We start from the raw sequence: 24,132 nt of genomic DNA, 5'->3' as shown, positions 1-24,132 counted from the left end.
AACTGAGGCACGCAGAGGCGGAACTCTGAAACCAGACCTGAGACCCCTGAGCTCCCTAGCCCGTCTTCCCAGAAGGAACTCTGGTGTTCCTCGGCTGTGCAATACCAGACCATCCCAGACATTCCCTCCCCACGCCCCCAGCTCCGCCCTCGGTCCCCTCCCCCCAATGCGGGTCGGGGGAGGAGACGCAAGTTCTGGCGCGGGCGGCGACGGCTAGCCGTCACCACCTCCCGCAAGTGCCAGAGCCGAGCGGGCTGCGCGGAGGCTGCGGAGCCGGCGGCCGCGGGAGCTGGCCCTGCGGGGTCCCGGGGGGGGAGGGGGAGCCGCGAAGCCCCCACTGAGGCCGCCGCTGCCGGGCCTCCCCTCCCCCCCGGGCGGGCGCCATGCGGGGGAGCCCGGGCGACGCGGAGCGGCGGCAGCGCTGGGGTCGCCTGTTCGAGGAGCTGGACAGTAACAAGGATGGCCGCGTGGACGTGCACGAGTTGCGCCAGGGGCTGGCCAGGCTGGGCGGGGGCAACCCAGACCCCGGCGCCCAACAGGTACCCCCACCCCCAGGGACCTCCTCCCCTCCCGGCCCCGCCCGCTCCCGGTTACCCAAGCCCCTGAATTGGGCGGCCGGAGCCACCAGGGACTACCTGTGGCTGGACTCCAGAACCTGTGTCTCTGTCTCCTTCCCCCTACCCACTCGTGTTTGGCCTAACGGGATCGCTCAAGACAGGGACGCCGAGGCCCCAAGCCTGCAGTTCCGCGGCCAACACCCGATCCCCCTGCTGCGGGGCAGGGGGCGTCTGCCTGGGAAGAGATGGGGGCGCTTTCCTGCCCACTGCCCGGGACACACCCTCCTCCGGACTGCACAGCCCATGACGTGCCCTGCTCTCACCTCCAGGAGACACACCCTCCTTCCTCTGGGCACCTACTGCCCTGGCCTGCAGCTGCCCCGATCCCTGTGTTTACATTCCCTGGCCTGCCCTTTCATGGGCCGTTCATGGGCCTGGCTCACTGTCCCGGGCTGCCCCAGCCAGGGACCCAATCCTGTCTGCCGTCACCCGCAGCTGGGAATGCACCTATAACAAGACTTGCCCCCCCCGCCGCCCCCACCTCCACTTTGCAGGCCCTTCCCACACCTGTAGCCCCAGATCGCTCTAAGAGAACCACAGCATCCCTGAGAGCAGTCCAACCTCCCACTTCCCAAATGGGAAAAACCAAGGCCTCAGCCACTCCGCTTGGTTCTCTCCTGCCCCACATCGCCCAGGGCTTCCTCCAAAGGGAACCCCTGGGTCCCCCATGTGGACAGGGTTTTTTAAGAGGCAGCTGGGTTCAACAGGAATGAGATACCTAAAAAAAAAACAAAAAATAAAAACAAGAGACAGCTGGAAGGACAGGCTTTACAGATGAGAACTGAGGTTACCATTTCCTGGTTCTGTGACCTTGAACTGGTGACTTGACCTTGCAGAGCCTCAGTTTGCTCACCAGGAAAACTAGACCACTCACACCCACCGCACAGACCTGTGGTGGCTGTAGGGATCTGGCTGAGAAGTTAGCTGACTGAGGGAGAAGTGGGGTGACATCTTCTATCCCCTTCCTCAAGGCACTGGGGGCTCTGGGTTCCTAAGGCATAAGGTGACATGCGTCCCCTCCAGATCAGGAGCAGGTTCCTGGAGCCACCTCTATCCCCTTTCCCTCTGTCAGGGTATCTCCTCTGAGGGTGACGCTGACCCAGATGGCGGGCTCGACCTGGAGGAATTTTCCCGCTATCTGCAGGAGCGGGAACAGCGTCTGCTGCTCATGTTTCACAGTCTTGACCGGAACCAGGATGGTAAGGTCGGGCGACCTGCCTGCAGGCCCCAAGGGATAGGGCTGTGGGGGCCCTAGAGACATCAGTGGGGTTAGAACTGGCAGCGCTAGGAGGAGAGGGGGAGGGCCGCTTCTCCCCGATGACTCATAGGCTATTTCAGGAGCACTCCTCACCCCCTAGCTAGGTGGTTCGAGGCCCAGCCAGCCCATCCCACCTCCTTTCCCTACTGGGGCAGAACCCCGATAATTACCCTTAGATTTTTCTAGGGGGCAAAGATACCCCATGCTGTTCCTGGGTCCCCTGTGGGACAGAGATCCCCTCATAGCAGCATCTGGGTTGTGGATATTGCCTCTCAATCCCCCATGGCATAGAGATCCCTACAATTACCCCTAGATTCCTTCATTCATTCACAGAACAGAGAAGCCCCCCCAGTATTTCCCAGTTCCACCTCTCTGACCCCAGTGAGTCGGGGGTCCCCCCACAGCCCTACTGCAAACCTCCTCCTAGGTTTCTGGAGCCCCTGATCTTGCTAGACCACCTCCATTCCAAGCTGTTCTGATCCTTGGTCCTGGGGTTCCCCAGGTGTCCTCACACGCACATCCTTCCCCACCTCCGGCCCCCTCCCCAGGTCACATTGATGTCTCTGAGATCCAACAGAGTTTCCGAGCTCTGGGCATTTCCATCTCGCTGGAGCAGGCTGAGAAAATTTTGCACAGGTGAGTCGCTGGGGGTCTGGAATCCAAAGTAACTCAGGATGCAGTGACCCCTTGGCCATCTCTGTCTTCCGGGCTCCAGACCCAGTCCCAAGGAGAATACAGCTGAGAGGTTGGGGCTTTGAAGTCAGACAGATCTGGCCAGGCGCGGTGGCTCACATCTGTAACCCCAGCACTTTGGGAGGCTGAGGCAGGTGGATCACCTGAGGTCAGGAGTTGGGGACCAGCCTGGCCAACATGGTAAAACCCCATCTCTACTAAAAATACAAACATTGGCCAGGCGTGGTGGTGCATGCCTGTAATTCCAGCTACTTGGGGAGGCTGAGGCACGGGAATCCCTTAAACCCAAGAGGCGGAGGTTGCAGTGAGCCAAGATCAGGCCAGGACACTCTAACCAGGGTGACGGAGTGAGACTCCGTCTGGAAAAAAAAAAAAGAAAGAAAGAAAAATTCAAATTGAAGCCAGACAGATCTGGGAGCAGTTGCCTCTCTCAGCCCCAGTTTCCCCCTCTAGAAAATGAGGGTAATACGGCCGGGCATGGTGTCTCACGCCTGCAATCCTGGCACTTTGGAAGGCCGAGGCAGGTGGATCACGAGGTCAAGAGATCGAGACCATCCTGGCCAATATGGTGAAACCCTGTCTCTACTAAAAATACAAAAATTTGCTGGGCATGGTGGTGTGCACCTGTAGTCCCAGCTACATGGGAGGCTGAGGCAGGAGAATCTCTTGAACCCAGGAGGCAGAGGTTGCAGTGAGCTGAGATCACACCATTGCTCTCTAGCCTGGGCAACAGAGCAAGACTCCGTCTCAAAAAAAAAAAAAAAGAAAAAAGAAAATGATGGTAATACTGCTACGTCTCTAACAGGGTTGATATGAGGACTTGAACCTCCCAAATTGCAAAACCTAGCAGAACTTCACCCCAGCCTAGCCCACCCCCAGGCACTGAACCTGTCCTCCCCCACCCCCTTTCTTCCCCCCAGCATGGACCGAGACGGCACAATGACCATTGACTGGCAAGAATGGCGCGACCACTTCCTGTTGCATTCGCTGGAAAATGTGGAGGACGTGCTGTATTTCTGGAAGCATTCCACGGTGAGGTGGGGGTGGCTTTCCCCGGCTGAAGGCTGTGCCCTCTTCCCCAGGGGGGCCTTGCTCCGATCTCCCCAGGGCTTGGATGGGCTGGGCCAGGACTTTCCAGAAGGAGAAGGCACTGGCAGCAGCTGACGGATGAGGGTCTGTTCCTCTCTTCCTCCACTTAGGGTTCAAGGGTCCCATTTGGGACATCTCTGCTGTCTGATTGAAGCGCAGCCCTTGAGACTTACATCGGGGCCTCTGGGGACAGTGTGTGGGGGTTGCGGGTGCAGGGAAGAAAGAGCTCACCAGATGGGGTACAAGGCCTCCCACCTTCCACCCACACAGCTCCCTTCTGCTGGGTTCTCTGCCTGGATAAAAGATTCTACTGCTGAACAGAATCGTTCAAAAACCACGGTCTTGGCCAGGCACAGTGGCTCACGCCTAAAATCCCAGCACTTTGGGAGGCCGAAGTGGGCGGATCATGAGGTCAGGCGATCGCGACCATCCTGGCTAACATGGTGAAACCCCGTCTCTACAAAAATATTAAAAAAATGAGCCAGGCGTAGTGGCAGGCACCTGTAGTCCCAGCTACTAGGGAGGCTAAGGCAGGAAAATGGCGTGAACCCAGGAGGCGGGAGCTTGCAGTGAGCCGAGATCATGCCACTGCACTCCAGCCTGGGTGACAGAGCCAGACTCGGTCTCAAAAAAAAAAAAAAAAAACAAACAAAAAAAACCACAGTCTTCAGAGGATCCAATGGGAGCCACTAGAGAGGGTAGTGGGGGTTTGCTCTAGATCCCTAGTTCCTGGGTGAAATATCTATGAGCAATGTGTCTGGTAGGATCTGATGGCATCTGGAGGGGGATCCGTCTGTGGGATCTGGTGAGAACCTCTTTGGAGATCCAGAGACTCCCACCCCAGAGGATTCATGGGAACCTTGGTTAGAAATTCTAGACAGGAAATGATTCCTGCACAGGGACTCCATGTGGAGGAGATCCCTGTGAGATTTCGTGGGTCCCTGAGAAGGATCTGTTGGGGTCCTTATAGGGGAGGTGCCTGGTAAGATCTTGTATGGCCCTGAAGGGATCTTTTGGAATCATTATATGGAAAACCCTTGAGTGGGATCCTTCAGTAGAATCTCATTTGCCCTGGAGGGATCTTTTTTTTGCTGTTAGAGACAAGGTCTTACTCTGTTGCCCAGGCTGAAATGCAGTGGTGTGATCATAGCTCGTTGTAGCCTCAAACTCCTGGGCTCAAGCAATCCTCCCATCTTGGCCTCCTGAGTAGCTGGGACTACAGGCACATGCCCAGCCAATTTTTGTAGAGAGGGGATCTTGCTATGTTGCCCAGGCTGGTCTTGAACTCCTGGCCCCAAGGGATTCTCCCACTTGGGCCTCCCAAAGTGCTGGGACTACAGATGTGAGGCATCACATCTAGCCTAGAGGGATCTTTATGTGGCAGATACTTGAATAGGATCCTTTAGTGGGATTTGGCAGATCCTTTGGTGGGATTTAGTAGGATATTGGGATCTTCTAAGGAGGCTGCTAGGTTAGATGCTTTGGTGACGCCTGGTAGGACCCAACAGGACTCTTCTGGGGTCTCCAAGCAAGAGTCATTGGCAGACTCTAGGGTATCCTAGGATTCATAGAGGAGACTCCCCTATTTAGGACTGAGTCACATCTCCCTGTCCCCACCATGGCATGACACCCCCAACACCTGTATCTTCAGGTCCTGGACATTGGCGAGTGCCTGACAGTGCCAGATGAGTTCTCAAAGCAAGAGAAGCTGACGGGCATGTGGTGGAAGCAGCTGGTGGCTGGCGCAGTGGCAGGTGCCGTGTCACGGACAGGCACGGCCCCTCTGGACCGCCTCAAGGTCTTCATGCAGGTGAGGGGCTCTGAAGAGACCTGCCCCCTCCCCCAGGCCTGACACCTGGGAGGGGACCTCCAAGCTGTTGTCTCCCCATTCAGGTCCATGCCTCAAAGACCAACCGGCTGAACATCCTTGGGGGGCTTCGAAGCATGGTCCTTGAGGGAGGCGTCCGCTCCCTGTGGCGCGGCAATGGTATTAATGTACTCAAGATTGCCCCCGAGTCAGCTATCAAGTTCATGGCCTATGAACAGGTGAGGGCAGGTACAGGGAGGAATGTGCTTGCCATGGGGAAGACTGGGCTGTACATAAAGATTTACGGGATTGGCTTGGGGGTGGGTGGTGAACACAGGTCCCCAGGATCAGGCATCTGCTCCTCTGCATGAATGCCCGCAGCAGGCCAGTTCTTTGGAAGCCAGGAGAACAGTGGAGTGCAAGGAAGGTTCAACCCCCATGGTCCTACCCATCCCTGTGTCTCCCCGCCTCAGATCAAGAGGGCCATCCTGGGGCAGCAGGAGACACTGCATGTGCAGGAGCGCTTCGTGGCTGGCTCCCTGGCTGGTGCCACAGCCCAAACCATCATTTACCCTATGGAGGTGAGAAGGAGGGACCCCAGCGGAGGCCCCATGGCAGGGTGGGGGGCCTGCTGTACCCATCTCACTCCACATTTCACAATATCCATTGGGATTTTACCTTTGTCTCTCTCTGATTTGGAGTATAGCTCATCAGAGTAATGCAATTTCATGTGTAGCCTGTCTGGGTATTACAACTGAGATATAATTTCTGGGGAAGGTAGTGTCGGTTATCCTTGTTTGGATGGTAGTCACAGGAGCCAGCTGTTTATAAATATGCATCTTCTAAGGATAGGGTGCACGTTCCCAGGGACGTTGTGTCTAGGTATCACCAACTGTTTATGAATATGCCTCTTCTAAGGATAGACTGTGCTAGCTACATGTTTTCAGATAAATTATTTCAGGTTTCAGGTTATGAAGTGTATTGTTTGGATTCTGAAAGTGACAGAAAACTTAAATCATGTCAGCTGGGTGCGATGTCTAGCGCCTGTAATCCCAGCACTTCGGGAGGCCGAGGCAGGTGGATCACCTGAGGTCAGGAGTTCGAGACCAGCCTGACCAACATGGTGAAATACCATCTCTACTAAAAATACAAAAATTAGCTGGGGATGGTGGTGGGCACCTGTAATCCCAGACACTCAGGAAGCTGAGGCAGGAGAATGGCTTGAACCTGGGAGGCGGTGGTTGCAGTGAGCCAAGATCGTGTCACTGCACTCAGTCTGGGCAACAGAGCAAGACTCCAGCTCAAAAAAAAAAAAAACTTCAATCACATCAACAAAGTCTACAGATGAGCATTTCAGGCTGGGATGGTAGCTTCAGAGTGTCAGCGATGCAGGTTCTTTCTGTCTATCTTGTTGTTACACAACCTCATGGACCAATGTGGCTGCTTGTGCTCCTTTCATCACATTCCACACTCCAGCCAAGAAGGAAGAAGCAATAAAAAAGGAAACACCTCCCCACCTCTAAGGATGCTTTCTGAACCTTATGTGTACCTCTTTCTCTTCCTTCTATTTCTTTGGCTAGGACATAGTGACATAGCCACATACCCAGGGCATCTGGGAAACGTCATTTTTCTTTCTAGTGGCTGTGTGCTTGCTGAAAGTTACAGTTTCTGATATGAAAGCAGAAGGGAACAAGATACTGGAGGTCTGGGCATGATGGCTCATGCCTGTAACCCCAGTCCTTTGGGAGATGGAGAGGGGAGGATCACTTGAGCCCAGGAGTTCAAGACCAGCACGGGCAACATAGCGAGTCCCCATCTCTACAGAAATGACCAAAAAATAAAAGAAAGATATCAGGAGACAGTTACTGGTGGTGCCACATGTGTGCACTTTGGTAGGTGTAACTATTTCTAGGTATAGGGATTTGGGGATAGCAGAAGATTCTGGAGTAGGTGGTTTTTAAAATTCGGTTGTTCTCAGGGCACCTGTTTTCAGGAGTAGCTATTTCTAGGTGTCTTCATTCCTGGATGTAGCGATTTGGTGGGACAGCTTTTCCAGGGATAACCAGGTTCTCCCCAGGTGCTGAAGACGCGGCTGACCTTGCGCCGGACGGGCCAGTATAAGGGGCTGCTGGACTGCGCCAGGCGGATCCTGGAGAGGGAGGGGCCCCGTGCCTTCTACCGCGGCTACCTCCCCAACGTGCTGGGCATCATCCCCTATGCGGGCATCGACCTGGCCGTCTATGAGGTCTGTGGGCAGCGCGCCCCTCTTTCCCTGCTCCCCTCTGGGATTTACCCACAGGACACCCCTTCCCCTTCCCCTGGGGCTGGCTCAGTTGACCTGCTATAGTTAGAGAAAGGCAGTTATGAGGTGAGGAGCACCTTGGCCCTGGGAATCCTGGGGAACCCTTCCAGGTATTGGACTCTCCCACTTCTCCACTTACTTTTGATTAGCAGCTCAGCCTTCCGGGGTCACCTGAAAGTCAGGGACCACTCTAACTGACAAACATAAGATCAGGCAAAGATTACAAAAATTAGCCGGGCATGGTGATGTGTGCTTGTAATCCCAGCTACTGCAAAAGGCCGAGGCATGAGAATTGCTTGAGCCTGGGAGGCGGAGGTTGCAGTGAGCCAACATCCCGCTACTGCACTCCAGCCTGGTGATAGAGCTACTGCACTGCAGCCTGGGCGACAGAGCGAGACTCCTTCTCAAAAAAAAAAAAAAGGCAGGCAAAGATGAGTCTCAAAGACACCCAACTTCCCCGAAGCACGTATCAGACCCAGCCGCTGTCTCTAAGCCAATGTCATCTTCAGGGCCTGCCCATTTGAGCATCTGCTGTTACCATAAGAACCATACCTAATCACCAGCATCTTGAGACCTTTATCAACACAGGCAGGTGCAGACAGTTCTTGGCTGTTTCTCTTCCAGGGGCCTCATCTGTTGCTTTTACCTTCTCCTAGTGGGATCACCAGGTCTCCCCCGATTAGCATGGTCCTGGATGTCCCCAAGCGTTCTCCCCGAAATCTTTGTATGCAAGACAGGGCCTGCTTCATGGGCATGTGACCTGTGAGGTCGCAGAGGGCCCCATGCTCGGAAGGACCCTGTGCTTGGTGTAGCGCTCTGCTGCTGCTGTCTTGAAATTATTTTTATTTATTTATTTATTTTTTTGAGACAGAGTCTAGCTCTTGTCGCCCAGGCTGGAGTGCAATGGCGCGATCTCGGCTCACTGCAACCTACATCTCCTGGGTTCAAGCAATTCTCCTGCCTCAGTCTCCCGAGTAGCTGGGATTACAGGCATGCATCACCATGCCCGGCTAATTTTTGTATTTTTAGTAGAGACAGGGTTTCACCATGTTGGCCAGGCTGGTCTCACACTCCTGACTTTAAGTGATCCACCCACCTTGGCCTCCCAAAGTGCTGGATTACAGGTGTGAACCACCATGCCAGGCCTGAAATTCTTAATTTTTTTTTTTTTTTTCCCAAGACAGAGTCTCACTCTGTTGCCCAGGCTGGAATGCAGTGGCGAGATCTCGGCCCACTGCAGCCTCCACCTCCCAGGTTCAAGGAATTCTCCTGCCTCAGCCTCCCAAGTAGCTGAGATTACAGGTGCCTGCCACCATGCCTGGCTAATTTTTGTATGTTTAGTAGACAGGGTTTCACCATGTTGCCCAGGCTGGTCTCAAACTCCTGACCTTAGGGGATCCCCCCACCTCAGCCTCCCAAAGTGCTGGGATGACAGGTGTGAGCCACTGCGCCTGGCCAATAATTTTTGAACAAGGGACCCCCACCCTTTTACATTGTGCACTGGATCCTGCAAATTATGTAGCTGATTCTGATCTAATAGACTCTGTTCCTGCCATCTTTACCTGCCCTCCCCAGCACCTGGCATGTAGACAACCAAATGAGACAAGACCGTTGCTCACTCATTCATTTGTTCCTTCATTTTGTTGTTCACTCATTCGCTTAGTGACTATTTACTGACCATCTACTCTGTGCTAGGCACTGTGCAGATTGTGGCAGTTGTGGTGTTGAATGAGACCAGCATGGTCCCTGCCACCCTGGAATGCCCATTCCCATAAACAAGGCAGGCAATCAACCAGCAAATAAGATACTTTCAGCTCCTAGAAAAGCTCTCAGAAGATCACAAGACTGGATTTGTCATCTTCAGTAACAGTGGGTGGGAGGGGGGTTGAGGAACGCCTCCAAGAAGGTGACATTGAAGCCATGGGTTGGGCGTATTATCACAAGGGAGCATGCACAAATCTAGTACCCAGGTCCGGAAGCAGGAACAAATACGGCCTTTTGGAGGAGTGGAAGTCTTAGGTGTCTGGGGGGAACTGATCAGGGCAGGGGACAGGGTCTTCTAAGTAAAATAGGAAGCCATTAAGAGGTATGAGTAGAGGCCGGTCACGGTGGCTCACACCTATAATCCCAGCACGTTGGGAAGCCGAGGCCGGTGGATCACCTGAGGTCAGGAGTTCAAGACCAGCCTGGCCAACATGGTGAAACCCCAGCTCTGCTAAAAATACAAAAATTAGCCGAGCGTGGTGGCGGGCACCTATAATCCCAGCTACTCAGGAGGCTGAGGTAGGAGAATCGCTTGAACCCAGAGCGGGGCGTGGGGATTGCAGTGAGCTGGGTTCTTGCACTTCACAGGTGACAGAGTGAAACTCCATCTCAAAAAAAAAAAAAAAAAAAAAAAAGTTGTGAGTAGAAATAAGATGCGGCCAGGAGCAGTGGCTTGTGCCTGTAATCCCAGCACTTTGGGAGGCCGAGGTGGGAGGATTGCTTGAGCCCAGGAGTTCGAGACCAGTCTCTATAAAACAATTTAAAAATTAGCCAGGTGGCCAGGCACGGTGGCTCACGCTTGTAATCCCAGCACTTTGGGAGGCCGAGGCGGGTGGATCACAAGGTCAGGAGATCGAGACCATCCTGGCCAACATGGTGAAACCCCATCTCTACTAAAAATACAAAAAACTAGCCAGGCATGGTGGCGGGCACCTGTAATCCCAGCTGCTCGGGAGGCTGAGGCAGGAGAATGGCATGAACCTGGGAAGCGGAGCTTGCAGTGAGCTGAGATCGTGCCACTGCACTCCAGCCTGGGTGACAGAGCAAGACTCTGTCTCAAAAAAAAAAAAGAAAAAATAGCCAGGTGTGGTGGTGCACACCTGTAGTCCCAGCTACTCAGGAGGCTGAGATGGGAGAATTGCTTGAGCCCAGCACGCAGAGGTTTCAGTGAGCTGTGATCATGCCAATGAACTCCAGCTTCAGCAACAGAGCAAGATCCTGTCTCAAAAAAAAAAAAAAGAAAGAAAGAAGATACAGTCTTATTATTTAATGCATTCTTTACCCAAAAAGGGACTTTAGAAGTCTAAGAGGTTTTAGAAACCTTTCATCCTCTTGGAGTTTCAAAGTCTGTGTTTGTCCCTTAAAGGCTCCAAGAAGTCTTTCAGTAAAGTGATTTAACTTGTTTTGTTTTTAACCCAGTGCTGGCCACATTAATCTAGTCTTTAGAACTTTTTTTTTTTTCTTTTTTTTGAGACAGAGTCTCACTCTGTCACCCAGGCTGGAGTGCAGTGGTGCGATCTCAGCTCACTCCAACCTCTGCCTCCCAGATTCAAGCAATTCTCCTGCCTCAGCCTGCCGAGTAGCTGGGATTACAGGTGTGCGCCACCACGCCAGGCTAATTTTTGTATTTTTAGTAGAGACGGGGTTTCACTATGTTGGCCAGGCTGGTCTTGAACTCCTGACCTCAAGTGATCCGACCACCTCGGCCTCCCAAAATGCTGGAATTGCCAGGTGCAGTGGATCACAAGATCAAGAGATCAAGACCATCCTGGCCAACATGGTGAAACCCCATCTCTACTAAAAATACAAAAAATAGCTGGGCGTGGTGGTGGGCACCTGTAATCCCAGCTACTCGGGAGGCTGAGACAGGAGAATCGCTTGAACCCAGGAGGCGGAGTTTGCTGTGAGCCAAGATCGCGCCACTGCCCTCCAGCCTGGGTGAGAGAGCGAGATTTCATCTCAAAAAAAAAAAAAAATATATGCTGGGATTACAGGCATGAGCCACCACACCCGGCCGTCTTTAGAACTTCTTTTCAACAGATTGATCTTAATAATAACCCATTAAACATCTATTTGGCAAGTGCTGTTCTAGACCCAAAAGAAGGCTTCTAAAATTGCAAAGGCAATAATGTTAAGTACTTGCCTATTTTACCCAGTCTGTGCCTGGGCTAGGCATTACTAATCCATCACAGCACTGAGTCCTGCTCAACACAATTCCAGTTTCAGGCAGCAATTTCTGGTGGATTAGAACTGGCATAGGAAATGAAACCTATAAGCCTCTCCCAGCCGCAAAGCAAAGAAGGTCTTATTCTTACAGTCACCTTGGCAGAAGGCTTCAGAAGGGATTAGCCACCCTAAAGTCTTCAGGTGCACAGTTCTAGATTCACATGCAGCTGTGAATGTTGGTTCTCACCTTTATTTTGTAGCTTTGGGCAAGTAACTTCCCCTGAGCCTCAGTTTCTTTTCTATAAAATAGAGATAATAGGGCCAGGCATGGTGGCTCACTCCTGTAATCCCAGCACTTTGGGAGGGAGAGGCAGGCGGATCACTTGAGGTCAGGAGTTGGAGACCAGCCTGGCCAACATGGTTAAACCCTGTCTTTACTAAAAATACAAAAATCAGCCGGGCGTGGTTGTGTGTGCCTGCAATCCCAGCTACCTGGGAGGCTGAGACAGGAGAATTTCTTGAACCCGGGAGGTGGAGGTTGCAGTGAGCTGAGATTGTGCCGCTGCACTCCAGCCTGGGCGACAGAACGAGACTCCGTCTCAAAAAAAAAGCAAAAAATTAGCCAAGCCTGGTGGCACATGCCTGTAATCCCGGTGGCATAAGCCTGTAATCCCAGCTACACAGGAGGCTGATGCAGGAGAATCACTTGAACCTCGGAGGTGGGGTTGCAGTGAGCCGAGATGGTGCCATTGCACTCCAACCCGGGCGACAGAGTGAGACTGTGTCTCAAAAAATAATAATAAAATAAAAATAAAGATAATTAGCCGGGTGTGGTGGTGCACAGCTGTAATCCTGGCTACTCAGGAGGTTGAAGTAGGGAGGATCACCTGAGCCCAGGAGGCGGAGGTTGCAGTGAGCCGAGATTTCACCACTGCACTCCAGCCTGGGTGAGAGAGCGAGACCCTGTCTCAATAATAATAATAATAGTTTTGGTCTTAGTTTGAGATCCTTCCAAAACAGACCCTGAAACTGGGACGTGAGGGCAAGTGATTTATTGGGGAGGTAATGAGACAGGGAGTCAATGCCCACAGTATGAGTATGTTAGTTTCCTAGGACTGCTGTAACAAAGTATCACAAACTGGTTGGCTTAAAACAACAGAAAGTTATTGTCTCACAGTTCCAGAGGCCAGAAGTGCAAAATCAAGGTGTCAGCAGAGCCATACTCCCTCTCAAACTTGTAGGGGAGAATCTTTCCTTCCTTCCTTCTTTCAGTTTCTGCTTGTTCCCAGCAACCCTGGACATTCTTTGGCTTGTAGATACATTCACTCAAATCTCTGCCTCCGCTGTCACCTGGCTGTCTTTCTCCTCTACGGACACCAGTCATACTGGACTAAGGGTCTACCCTGTTACCCTACTCATCTTAACTAATTAGATCTGCAAAGACCCTATTTCCAAAGAATGTCACCTTCTAAGATACTGGGGGTTAGGACATCAACATGTTCCCCCCCAAAGGAGGGACATGATTCAACCCGTAACAGTATGTTATCAAGCAAGTTACTATTCCTAGCAAATGGAGTTCCAGCCCTCTAGAGATCTGTGGGAGGCAGCATAGGACATGCTGCATCAGAGAGATGAGGGAGCTGGGGTATTGATCCACCAGGTCAGTCTTTTGAAGGTTGCATCTGGAGATGCTAATTTCCCAGGGCTTCCTGCCCATTCCTAAGTGGTCAGAGCAGGCTGACCTGCGTTCAGAGAAAGTCCACAAGCAAAGCCTTTGGGTAAATGTTGGCAGTAAGAAGTCAGCAGGTCTGAATTGGAGTGGGAAGGGATGAAGGTGGTGTACTCACAGCATCTGCCACAGGCAGTGTCGTTGGAGAGTGTTTTTTTGTTCGTTTGTTTGTTTTTGAGACAGTCTTGCTCTTATTGCCCAGGCTGGAGTGCAGTGGTGTGATCTTGCCTCACTGCAACCTCCGCCTCCCCGGTTCAGGTGATTCTCCTGCCTCAGCTTCCTGAGTAGCTGGGATTACAGGTGCCTGCCACCACACCGGCTAATTTTTGTATTTTTAGTAGAGATGGAGTTTCGCCATATTGGCCAGGCTGGTCTCGAACTCCTGACCTCAAGTGATCCACCCATCTCAGCCTCCCAAAGCACTGGGATTACAGGTGTGAGACACCAGGCCTGACCTTTTTTTTTTTTTTGATACTGAGTCTCACTCTTGTCGCCCAGGCTGGAGTGCATCACGGCTCACTACAGCCTTGAATTCCTGGGTTCAAGCAATCCTCCCACTTCAGCCTCCTGAGTAGCTGGGACCACAGGCACGCACCATCACATCCAGTTTTTTTGTTTGTTTGTTTGTTTGTTGTGTGTTTGTTTGTTTGTTGTAGAGACAGAGTCTTGCTATGTTTCCGAGGCTGGTCTCAGGCTCCTGGGCTCAAACGATCCTCTTGCCTCGGCCTCCCAAAGTGCTGGGATTACAGGCGTGAGTCACCATGCCCGGCCTTTTGTTGCTGTTGCTGTTTTTAATTTATTCTTTACCCTTCTTGCAAGCAAACAAGTTATAAACTTACTGTCTTAGAACAACACGAATGTATATCCTTACAGTTCTGGAGGTCAGAAATCCAAAATGGGGGTCTTACTGGGCTTTATAAAATCGAGATGTTGGCAGGGCTGCGTTCCTTCTGGAGGCTCCAGGAGAAAATCTGTTTCGTTGCCTTGAAAAAGCTTCTAGAGGCCGCCTGCACTCCTTGGCTTGTGGTCCCTTCTTCCATCTTCAAAGCCAGCAGCATAGCATCTTCCAATCTCTCTCTTGCTTCTGCTTCTGTCTTTACACCTACTTTTCTAACTCTTAGAAGGGCCCTTGTGCCGGGCATGGTGACTCATGCCTGTAATCCCAGCACTTTGGGAGACCGAGGCAGGTGGATCACCTGAAGTCAGGAGTTTGAGACCACTCTGGCCAACATGGTGAAACCCCATCTCTACTAGTAATACAAAAATTAGCCGGGCGTGATGGCACACGCTTGTAATCCTAGCTACTTGGGAGGCTGAGGCAGGAGAATCGCTTGAAGCCAGGAGGCGGAGGTTGCAGTCAGCCGAGATTGCACCATTGCACTCCTGCCTGGGCAACAAGAACGAAACTCCGTCTCTGAAAAAAAAAGAAGGGGCCTTGTGCCAGGCATGGTGGCTCATGCCTGTAATCCCAGCACTTTGGGAGGCCGAGGGGGAAGGATCGCTTGAGCCCAGGAGTTCGAGACCAGCCTGGGCAACATAGTGACACTCCATCTCTGTAAAAAGAAAAATAATTAGGCCAGCTACGGTGGCTCATTCCTGTAATCCCAGCACTTTGAGAGGCTGAGCCAGGCGGATCACAAGGTCAGGAGATTGAGACCATCCTGGCCAACACGGTGAAACCCTGTATCTACTAAAAATACAAAAAATTAGCCAGGTGTGGTGGCACGCACCTGTAGTCCCAGCTACCCGGGAGGCTGAGGCAAGAGAATCGCTTGAACCCGGGAAGTGGAGATTGCAGTGAGCCAAGATCACACCACTGCACTCCAGCCTGGGCAACAGAGCAAGACTTCATCTCAAAATAATAATGATAATAATTTTTTAAAAAAGAAGGACCCTTGTGATGGCATTGGGCCACTCAGATAATCCAAAATAATCTCATCTCAAGATCCTTAACTGAATCCCATCTGCAAAGTCCTTTGTGTCATCTTGGGTAACATATGCAGAGGTTCCAGAGATTAGGGCATAGTCAGTACAGGGGACCCTTATTCCACCTACCAGAGAGGGTCCAGATGAGGACTGGTTGAGGGGACGCAGGGAAAGGGCTGGCCCGGCCCCTAGGAGGTACCAAGTGCTCAGCTAGTAGCACCTGTCATGGGATACAGAACCGGCCAGCAGGCCTTTGAAGCCAGGGTCCTAGGGTCACCCACCCCAACCCTCCCTACTCCCTTCTCCACTCCAGACTCTGAAGAACTGGTGGCTTCAGCAGTACAGCCACGACTCAGCAGACCCAGGCATCCTCGTGCTCCTGGCCTGCGGTACCATATCCAGCACCTGCGGCCAGATAGCCAGTTACCCCCTGGCCCTGGTCCGGACCCGCATGCAGGCACAAGGTGAGGCCTGGGTGGGAGGATGGGGCAGGGGGAGTCTCATCGCTTGGGCCCCAGCTTCTCCCAAGTAGAGCCCTGGGCTGGGACGCTCCTGGATTTCAATGGGCTTCTCTGGGCCTCCGTTTCCCCATTTGTGACGTTGAAATGGGAGTCCTTTATTTTCATGGAGCTGAGGATTAACTAGGATAACAGGTGCAATGGGTACAGGAAGAGATCCCTTGCAGACTTAGCTGGGATGTCGTTGCTGGCAAATGTCTAGTATTTCCAGGCTGGTAACTTGAACTCTTAATTTGTAAGCCTGGGTTATTTTGAGCGGGAGGCTAGGAACAAGGGTAGGGAGCAGTCAGGCCCAGAGTGGTTATTGTTTTTGTCTGTATTTTTCTTTTATGAATTATTTCCCCCCATCCCCTCCACCACTACCCTCCCATTCTCCCTGAATCTGTTTTGAGAATTTTCTTGAGAATTTTAGTGTTTGTGTTTTGTGATTTTCACTAGAGATGTGTCAGTGTACAAGACGGACATGGTCCCCACCCTCATAGAGCTCACAGGCCGGAGAGGAAGGAAGATGCTAAATAAATCATTCTGGAATTAAGTATTGATTTAGGGTTGTATAAAGGGGAGAAGGAGGCCGGGCACAGTGGCTCACATCTGTAATCCCAGCACTTTAGGAGGCCAAAGAGGAAGAATTGTTTGAGTCCAGGAGTTTGAGACCAGCCCAGGCAACATAGCAAGACCCCATCTTTTTTAAAAAAAATGAAGAAATAAATTAGCCAGGCGTGGTGGCAGGTGCCTGTAGTCCCAACTACTTGGGAGGCTGAGGCCGGAGGATCACTTGAGGCTGCAGTGAGCTATGATTATGCCACCACACTCCAGCCTGGGTGACAGAGTGAGACCCTGTCTCAAAAAAGTGGGTGGGGGCCGGGGTAGTGGCTCACGCCTGCCATCCCAGCACCTTGGGAGGCCTAGGTGGGTGGATCACCTGAGGTCAGGAGTTCGAGACTAGCCTGACCAACATGGCTAAATCCCGTCTCTACTGAAAATACAAAAATTAGCCCGCTGTGGTAGCAGGCGCCTGTAATCTTAGCTACTCGAGAGGCTGAGGCAGGAGAATCACTTGAACCCAGCAGGCATAGGTTGCAGTGAGCCAAGTTCGTGCCATCACACTCCAGCCTGGGCAACAGGAGTGAAAACTCTGTCTCAAAAAAAAAAAAAAAAGGGCTGGGCATGGTGGCACACACCTGTAATCCCAGCACTTTGGGAGGCCGAGGTGGGCGGATCACCTGAGGTTAAGAGTTCAAGGGCCGGGTGAGGTGACTCACACCTGTAATCCCAGCACTTTGGGAGGCCGAGGTGGGCGGATCACCTGAGGTTAAGAGTTCAAGGGCCGGGTGTGGTGGTTCACACCTGTAATCCCAGCACTTTGGGAGGCCGAGGCGGATGGATCACCTGAGGTTGGGAGTTGGAGACCAGCCTGACCAACATGGAGAAACCCCGTCTCTACTAAAAATACAAAAAAATTAGCCGGGCAAGGTGGCGCATGCCTGTAATCCCAGCTACTTGGCAGGCTGAGGCAGGAGAATTGCTTGAACCCAGGAGGTGGAGGTTGCAGTGAGCTGAGATTGCACCATTGCACTCCAGCCTGGGCAACAAGAGCAAAACTCCGTCTAAAAAACAAAAAGTGGGTGGAGGGCAGGGAGGAGCCTGACTTAGACTGGAGCACCAAGGAGGAGTCCCCTGGGGAGCTGGCTCTGGGATAGGGGTTGGGAATATGAGTAGGAGTAAGCTGGGAAAGGAGGGAGGGAACCTGGCTCCAGGAGGAGGACATTTCTGTCCTTTCTCACCTTGCACACCCACCATACCTGCTCCATTTCTAATTGTCCCCAAACTTGGGGCGAAAAGGTGAGCAGCCAGTTCCAAGGTCAATACAAGTCTCAACTCTGAGTGGTAGGTCCCACTGTTAGTGTAACCTCCTTCCCTCCTGCTGCAATGACACCATCTGGCCCAACCCTGGGGGTAGGAGGGGGAAGTGAAAGGGGAATGTTGGCCTTACCTGGTGCCCCCCCCCGCCCCCTCCCAGCCTCCATCGAGGGTGGCCCCCAGCTGTCCATGCTGGGTCTGCTACGTCACATCCTGTCCCAGGAGGGCATGCGGGGCCTCTACCGGGGGATCGCCCCCAACTTCATGAAGGTTATTCCAGCTGTGAGCATCTCCTATGTGGTCTACGAGAACATGAAGCAGGCCTTGGGGGTCACGTCCAGGTGAGGGACCCAGAGCCCGTCCCCCCGATCCCTCACCCCCTACACCTCAGCCACTGGAGACTGATGATCCAACCACAGGATCCCTACTCTTTGGCCACGAGATCCCAGTACCCAGATCCTGGATCCTAGACTCCTATGCCCCAACCACTGGGTCATGGGATCCCCACCCTTCAGCCACTAGATCCCAGATCCCCCTGTAACCATAACTGTGGATCCCTTACTTCAGCAACTCAAGTCTGCTACCCTAACCACAAGATCCAAGATTATCCACACCCCAGCCCTTAATCCTCATCCCCCAAATCACCGGATCCTGCAGCCCCACATCCTAAGGTGGATCCCACGCTTCCCTGTGCCCCCTACTGGATCCTGGACCTCCGCGTCTTAACCACTGGATCCCACACAAATCAGTGAATGGATCCCGACACCCCAGCCACAGGAGCACGGATTCCCTGTACCTCAACACCCAGACCCTGCCTCCCTCAGGCACCAGATCCAGTGTCCTAGTGAAACGCTGGATCCTAGATCCCCAACCCCAGATCCCCATGCCTCGAGCCCTGGATCTCCAAGCTCAGCTGCTGGATTCTGGATGTCAACAAACCTCACCACTGGATCCTGACAACCACAATGCCTGGATCCTGGGGCCCCCATCACTGGATCCCAGATCCCCTCACTCCACCCACTGGATTCCTGCATTGGTTTTTGGTTTTTTGTTTTTTTTTAACCTCGACACTGGGTCTCAGATCCTTCTGCTGACTGCCAGATCCCTGCATTTCAAGCACTACGCCTTCCACCCCCAGGCACTGGATCCCAGATTCCCAAGCCTTCACCCACCAGATTCTGGCTCCTAAAACAAGTGTGGGGGCCCCAGTGGCACAGCAAGTGGATCCTGGCAACTGCAGCTGCTGGATTCCAGATTCTGGGTCCGCAGTCCTTCTGCCCAGTCCCTCAATGTTGAAACCTCATCTCTTGAAGGCAGACCCTGATATTCCAAGGCACTGAATCCCAAGCCCTTAATCCCTGGTTTCTGATCTGAATCTTCCAGGCGCCGGGTCCCAAATGTTCAGGCCCCAAGTATAGATCCTGGCAGCCCAGTCACACAGTATCCCACACATACTGGTGCCCAGAGCCGGCTTCTCATGACATGAAATTGCATGGTCGAGGGAGTCTGTGGGGAAGGAAGCCCAGGTCCTGGCTGCAACCTGCACGGATGCCGGATTCCCCCTCACCCCACCTCTGCATGGCCACCCCCTCCCAGCCCTGTGGGGAAACTGTTTCCTGGAACCACTCCACTCCCTGCATCCCCACACTTCACAGCACCTTCCATTCCCCTCCCACCTTCTAGGCAAATAGTCCCCAGAGCTGTGTTCCTCCAAGGGGTCCGAGGAATCACTCACTCCTGGAGGCTGGCAAGGAGACAGTCTGAGGCCAGGGACACATGAAGGGATGTCCCTACCCCAGCACTACCAGGGCCTCCCCAGGCTTCCAGAGTTGAAAGCCAGGAGAAAATCGGCAAAGACCACCCTTCCCTAAACCCAAGCACCCAATGATGCAAAAAACAAAAACAAAAAAAAAACCGCCAAATCCCCAAATTCATTCCAGATCTATTTTTCTACCAGAGAGAGGAGCAAAGTCCTCCTCCCCTACGCCCTTACATTCTGCACTTCATAGTTGGATTCTGAGCTTAGGATCATCTGGAGACCCCATGAAGGGACTTGGAAAGGGGAACTGGGATTTGGGGAGGGGCTGGAGGACTTCCGCACGCTTCCACCTCCTTCGACCTCCACTGCGCCCCACCTCCCTGCCTGTGTGTGTTATTTCAAAGGAAAAGAACAAAAGGAATAAATTTTCTAAGCTCTTTTATTGTGGTTTTTACTGAAAAGGGGGTGGGTGGCTATGGGACCACCTTAGTCTACCCCTAGGGAAGGGACAAGGGGCTGCTTCCCAACACCCACAGTTCCAAGAGCCAGGAAATGATTCCCTCTTTGAACCTCAGTTTACACATCTATAAAATGGGAGCAGGGGAGGGAGTCCCTGTTTATAACCCCTTCTAAATTTTCTGGGCTTTATTATTTTTATTTATTTATTTATTTTTGAGATGGAGTCTCACTCTGTTGCCCAGGCTAGAGGGCAGTGGAACGGTCTCAGCTCACTGCAACCTCTGCCTCCCGGGTTCAAGCAATTCTCCTACCTCAGCCTCCTGAGTAGCTGGGATTACAGGCACCCACCACCACGCCCGGCTAATTTTTTGTATTTTTAGGAGAGACAGGGTTTTACCATGTTGGCCAGGCTGGTCTCGAACTCCTGACCTCAAGTGATCCACCCACCTCAGCCTCCCAAAATGCTGGGATTACAGGCGTGAGTTACCACGCCCTGGCCTCTGTATTTTTTTTCAAATTACAAATTTCAATTTTTTTTCAAATTATCCTTTTCCTAGGGCTGCCAGACCAAATTATCACAAACAGAATGGCTTAAAACAATTTGTGTGTCTGTGTGTGTGTGTGTGTGTGAGAGAGAGATAGGATCTCACTCTGCAGCCCAGGTTAGAGTGTAGTGGTACAATCGTAGCTGACTGCAGCCTCGAATTCCTGTGCTCAAGCGATCCTCCCACCACAGCCTCCTGAGTATCTGGGGCCACAGGGACTGCAGGCACATGCACCGTTATGTCCAGATAATTTATTTTTGAGACAGGGTCTCGCTCTGTTGCCCAGGCTGGAGTGCAGTGGTGCGATCTCGGCTCACTGCAGCTTACACCTCCTGGGCTCAAGTGATCCTCCCACCTCAGCCTCCCAAGTAGCTAGGACTATAGGCAACCGCCACCATGCCCAACTAACTTTTTGTTTGTTTCTTTGCTTGCTTGTTTGTTTGTGATGCAGTCTCGCTCTGTCGCCCAGGCTGGAGTGCAGTGACACGATCTCGGCTCACTGCCACCTCTGCCTCCCAGGTTCAAGCAATTCTCCCACCTCAGCCTCCCAAGCAGCTAGAACCACAGGCATATGCCACCATGCCTGGCTAATTTTTTGTTTATTTGGTTGGTTTTTTGTTTTTGTTTTTTTTGAGATGGGAGTCTTGCTCTTGTTTCCCAGGCTGGAGTACAGTGGCTCGATTTCGGATCACTGCAACCTCTGCCTCCCAGGTTCAAGCGATTCTCCTGCCTCAGCCTCCAGAGTAGCTGGTATTACAGGTGCGCACCACCACACCCAGCTAATTTTTGTATTTTTAGTAGAGACCAGGTATTCCCATGTTGGCCAGGCTGGTCTCGAATTCCTGACCTCAGGTGATCTGCCCACCTCAGCCTCCCAAAGTGCTGGGATTACAGGTGTGAGCCACCGTGCCTGGCCTAATTATTATTACTTCTTTTTTGTGGAAATAGGATTTCATCATGTTGCCCAGGCTCATCTTGAACTCGTGGGGTCAAGCAATTCGCCAGCCTTCAGCCTCCCAAAGTGCTAGGATTACAGGTGTGAGCCACATGGTCCTTGGCGTTCCTTGGTTTATGATAGACCCATCACTCCATTGCCTGCCTATCTTCATACTGTATGCTCCCTTATGTGTGTCTGTGTCTCTCTGTCCAAAATTCCATCCTTTTTTTGAGATGGAGTTTCCCTCTGTTTCCCAGGCTGGAGTGCAATGACGTGATCTCGGCTCACTGCAACCTCCGCTTCCCGGGTTCAAGTGATCCTCCTGCCTCAGCCTCCAGAATAGCTGGGATTACATGTGCACACCACCACAACTGGCTAATTTTTGTATTTTTAGTAAAGACAGGGTTTCACTATGCTGGTCTTGAACTCCTGACCTCAAGTGATCCACCCGCCTCGGCCTCCCAAAGTGTAAATTCCAGGGTTTTTTTTTTTTTTTTTGGAGTGCAGTGGCACGATCTCGGCTCACTGCAAGCTCCGCCTCCCGGGTTCACGCCATTCTCTTGCCTCAGCCTCCCAAGTAGCTGGGACTACAGGCACCCGCCACCATACCCAGCTAATTTTTTTTTTTTTTTTGTATTTTTAGTAGAGATGGGGTTTCACCGTGTTAGCCAGGATGCCTCCCAAAGTGCTGGGATTATAGGCATACGCCACCGCGCCCGGCCTTTTTTTTTTTTCTGAGTTGGAGTCTTGCTCTGTCGCCTAGGCTGGAGTGCACTGGCGCGATCTTGGCTCACTGCAAGCTCCGCCTCCTGGGTTCATGCCATTCTCCTGCCTCAGCCTCCCAAGTAGCTGGGACTACAGGCACCCGCCACCATGCCCAGCTAATTTTTTGTATTTTTAGCAGAGACGGGGTTTCCCCATGTTAGCCAGGATGGTCTTGAACTCCTGACCTCGTGATCCGCCTGCCTCAGCCTCCCAAAGTGCTGGGATTACAGGTGTGAGCCACCGTGCCCGGCCGATTCCATGTCTTGTAAGGATAGCAGTCATCGGATTAGGGCACCCCCCACCCCAATCCAGTGTAACCTCATTTTAATTTGATTATATCTACAAAGACCGTATTTCCAAATAAGGTCACATTTGCAGGTTACTGGGGTTAGGGCTTGAACACATCTTTTTGGGGGACACAGTTCAACCCACAATGAGTAATTCAAATTTATTGTAGAAAAAATAGAAAATTCAGGGTGGGTGGGGTAGCTCATATCTGTAAACCCAGCACTTTGGGAGGTCGGGATGGGAGGATCGCTTGAGGCCAGGAGTTTGAGACCAGCCTGGGCAACACAGTGAGACCCCATTTCTACAAAAAATTTTTCAATTAGCTGGGCATGATGGCATATACCTGTAGTTCCAGCTGCTCAGGAGGCTGAGATGGGAGGATGACTTGAGCTCAGGAGTTCAAGGTCACTTGAGCCCAGGAGTTTGAGACTAGCCTGGGCAACATGGCAAAACCCTGTTTCTACTAAAAATATAAAAATTAGCTGGGTGTGGTGGAGTACACCTGTAATCCCAGCTACTCGGGAGGCTGAGGCAGGAGAATCGCTTGAACCCAGGAGGCAGAGCTTGCAGTGAGCCAAGATTCATCTCAAATTAAAAAAAAAAGAAAGAAAGAAAGAATTCACCCACTCTTCCTGCCAGCAGAGGTGTTAAAAAATGTTTTTAACAGAATTCACGCTTTCGTGTAGCCCCTCTCATGTTGTACCAGGGTGGGTTTCTCTGACTAAGAGAATACAATAGAAGTGATCCTACATCACTTCCCAGATTCCATTATAAAAGACACCGTAGGCCGGGCACGGTGGCTCACGCCTGTAATCCCAACACTTTGGGAGGCCGAGGCGGGCGGATCACTTGAGGTCAGAAGTTTGAGACCAGCCTGGCCAACCTGGTGAAACCCCGTCTCTACTAAAAATACAAAAATTAGCCGGGCATGGTGTCACATGCCTGTGATCCCAGCTACTCGGAAGGCTGAGGCAGGACAATCACTTGAACCCGGGAGGTGGAGGTTGCAGTGAGCCAAGATTGGTCCATTGCACTCCAGCCTGGGTAACAGAGCAAGACTCCATCTCAAAAAATAAAAAAATAAAAGGCTGGGTGCAGTGGCTCACATCTATAATCCTAGCATTTTGGGAGGCCGAGGCGGGTGAATCACCTGAGGTCAGGAGTTCGAGACCAGCCTGGCCAACATGACAACCCCGTCTCTACTAAAAGTACAAAAATTAGCTGGACGTGGTGGCGGGCACCTATAATCCCAGCTACTCAGGAGGCTGAGGCAGGAGAATTGCTTGAACCTGGGTGGCAGAGGTTGCAGTGAGTCGAGATTGTGCCACTGCACTCCAGCCTGGGCAACAAGAGCAAAACTATGTCTCAAAGAAAAAAAAAAAGACACTGTCGCTGCCATCCTGGTTATTGGTTATATGCTCTCTCTCTCTCTCCCCCTTTCTCATAACATTTGCTCTGAAGGAAGCCGGTGGTCATGCCATGAGCAGCCTTATGGAGAGGACCATGTGGTGAGGAACTCAGCCAATAGCCATGTAACTGAGCTTGGAAGAGGATCTTGCTGTCCTGGCCAACATCTCACTGCAATTCTATCAGTTGAATTCCCTGGATAGTCCAAGCTTTGTGGATCCCTCCACCGGAACAACTGGATCC

General features: G+C 52.2%; 1 protein-coding gene across 6 annotated transcripts; it reads left to right on the top strand.

Moving 5' to 3' along the window:
- Positions 1–204: 204 nt before the first annotated feature.
- SLC25A23 (solute carrier family 25 member 23) lies at positions 205–24,123 on the top strand. Of its 6 annotated transcripts, none has more exons than XM_019015506.4 (10): positions 205–539; positions 1,690–1,816; positions 2,424–2,511; positions 3,489–3,600; positions 5,309–5,467; positions 5,551–5,703; positions 5,938–6,045; positions 7,542–7,709; positions 15,665–15,815; positions 23,944–24,123. In XM_019015506.4, the coding sequence occupies exons 1-10, from the start codon at positions 384–386 to the stop codon at positions 24,090–24,092; spliced, it is 1,371 nt and encodes a 456-aa protein (XP_018871051.1). In that variant the 5' UTR covers positions 205–383; the 3' UTR covers positions 24,093–24,123. The 6 variants fall into 6 exon arrangements, with proteins under 6 accessions (XP_018871051.1, XP_055227397.1, XP_018871053.1 ...); XM_055371422.2 differs by lacking the exon at positions 23,944–24,123 and adding an exon at positions 16,308–16,404; XM_004059846.5 differs by lacking the exon at positions 23,944–24,123 and adding an exon at positions 17,890–19,926 and having other exon boundaries at positions 207–539.
- Positions 24,124–24,132: the final 9 nt, after the last annotated feature.

The sequence above is a fragment of the Gorilla gorilla genome, chromosome 20 (assembly GCF_029281585.2).
Source record: "Gorilla gorilla gorilla isolate KB3781 chromosome 20, NHGRI_mGorGor1-v2.1_pri, whole genome shotgun sequence".
In the NCBI taxonomy this organism is placed as follows: domain Eukaryota; kingdom Metazoa; phylum Chordata; class Mammalia; order Primates; family Hominidae; genus Gorilla; species Gorilla gorilla.
Note: the sequence above shows the minus strand (reverse complement) of the source record. Positions and strands in the feature narration are given on the sequence as shown.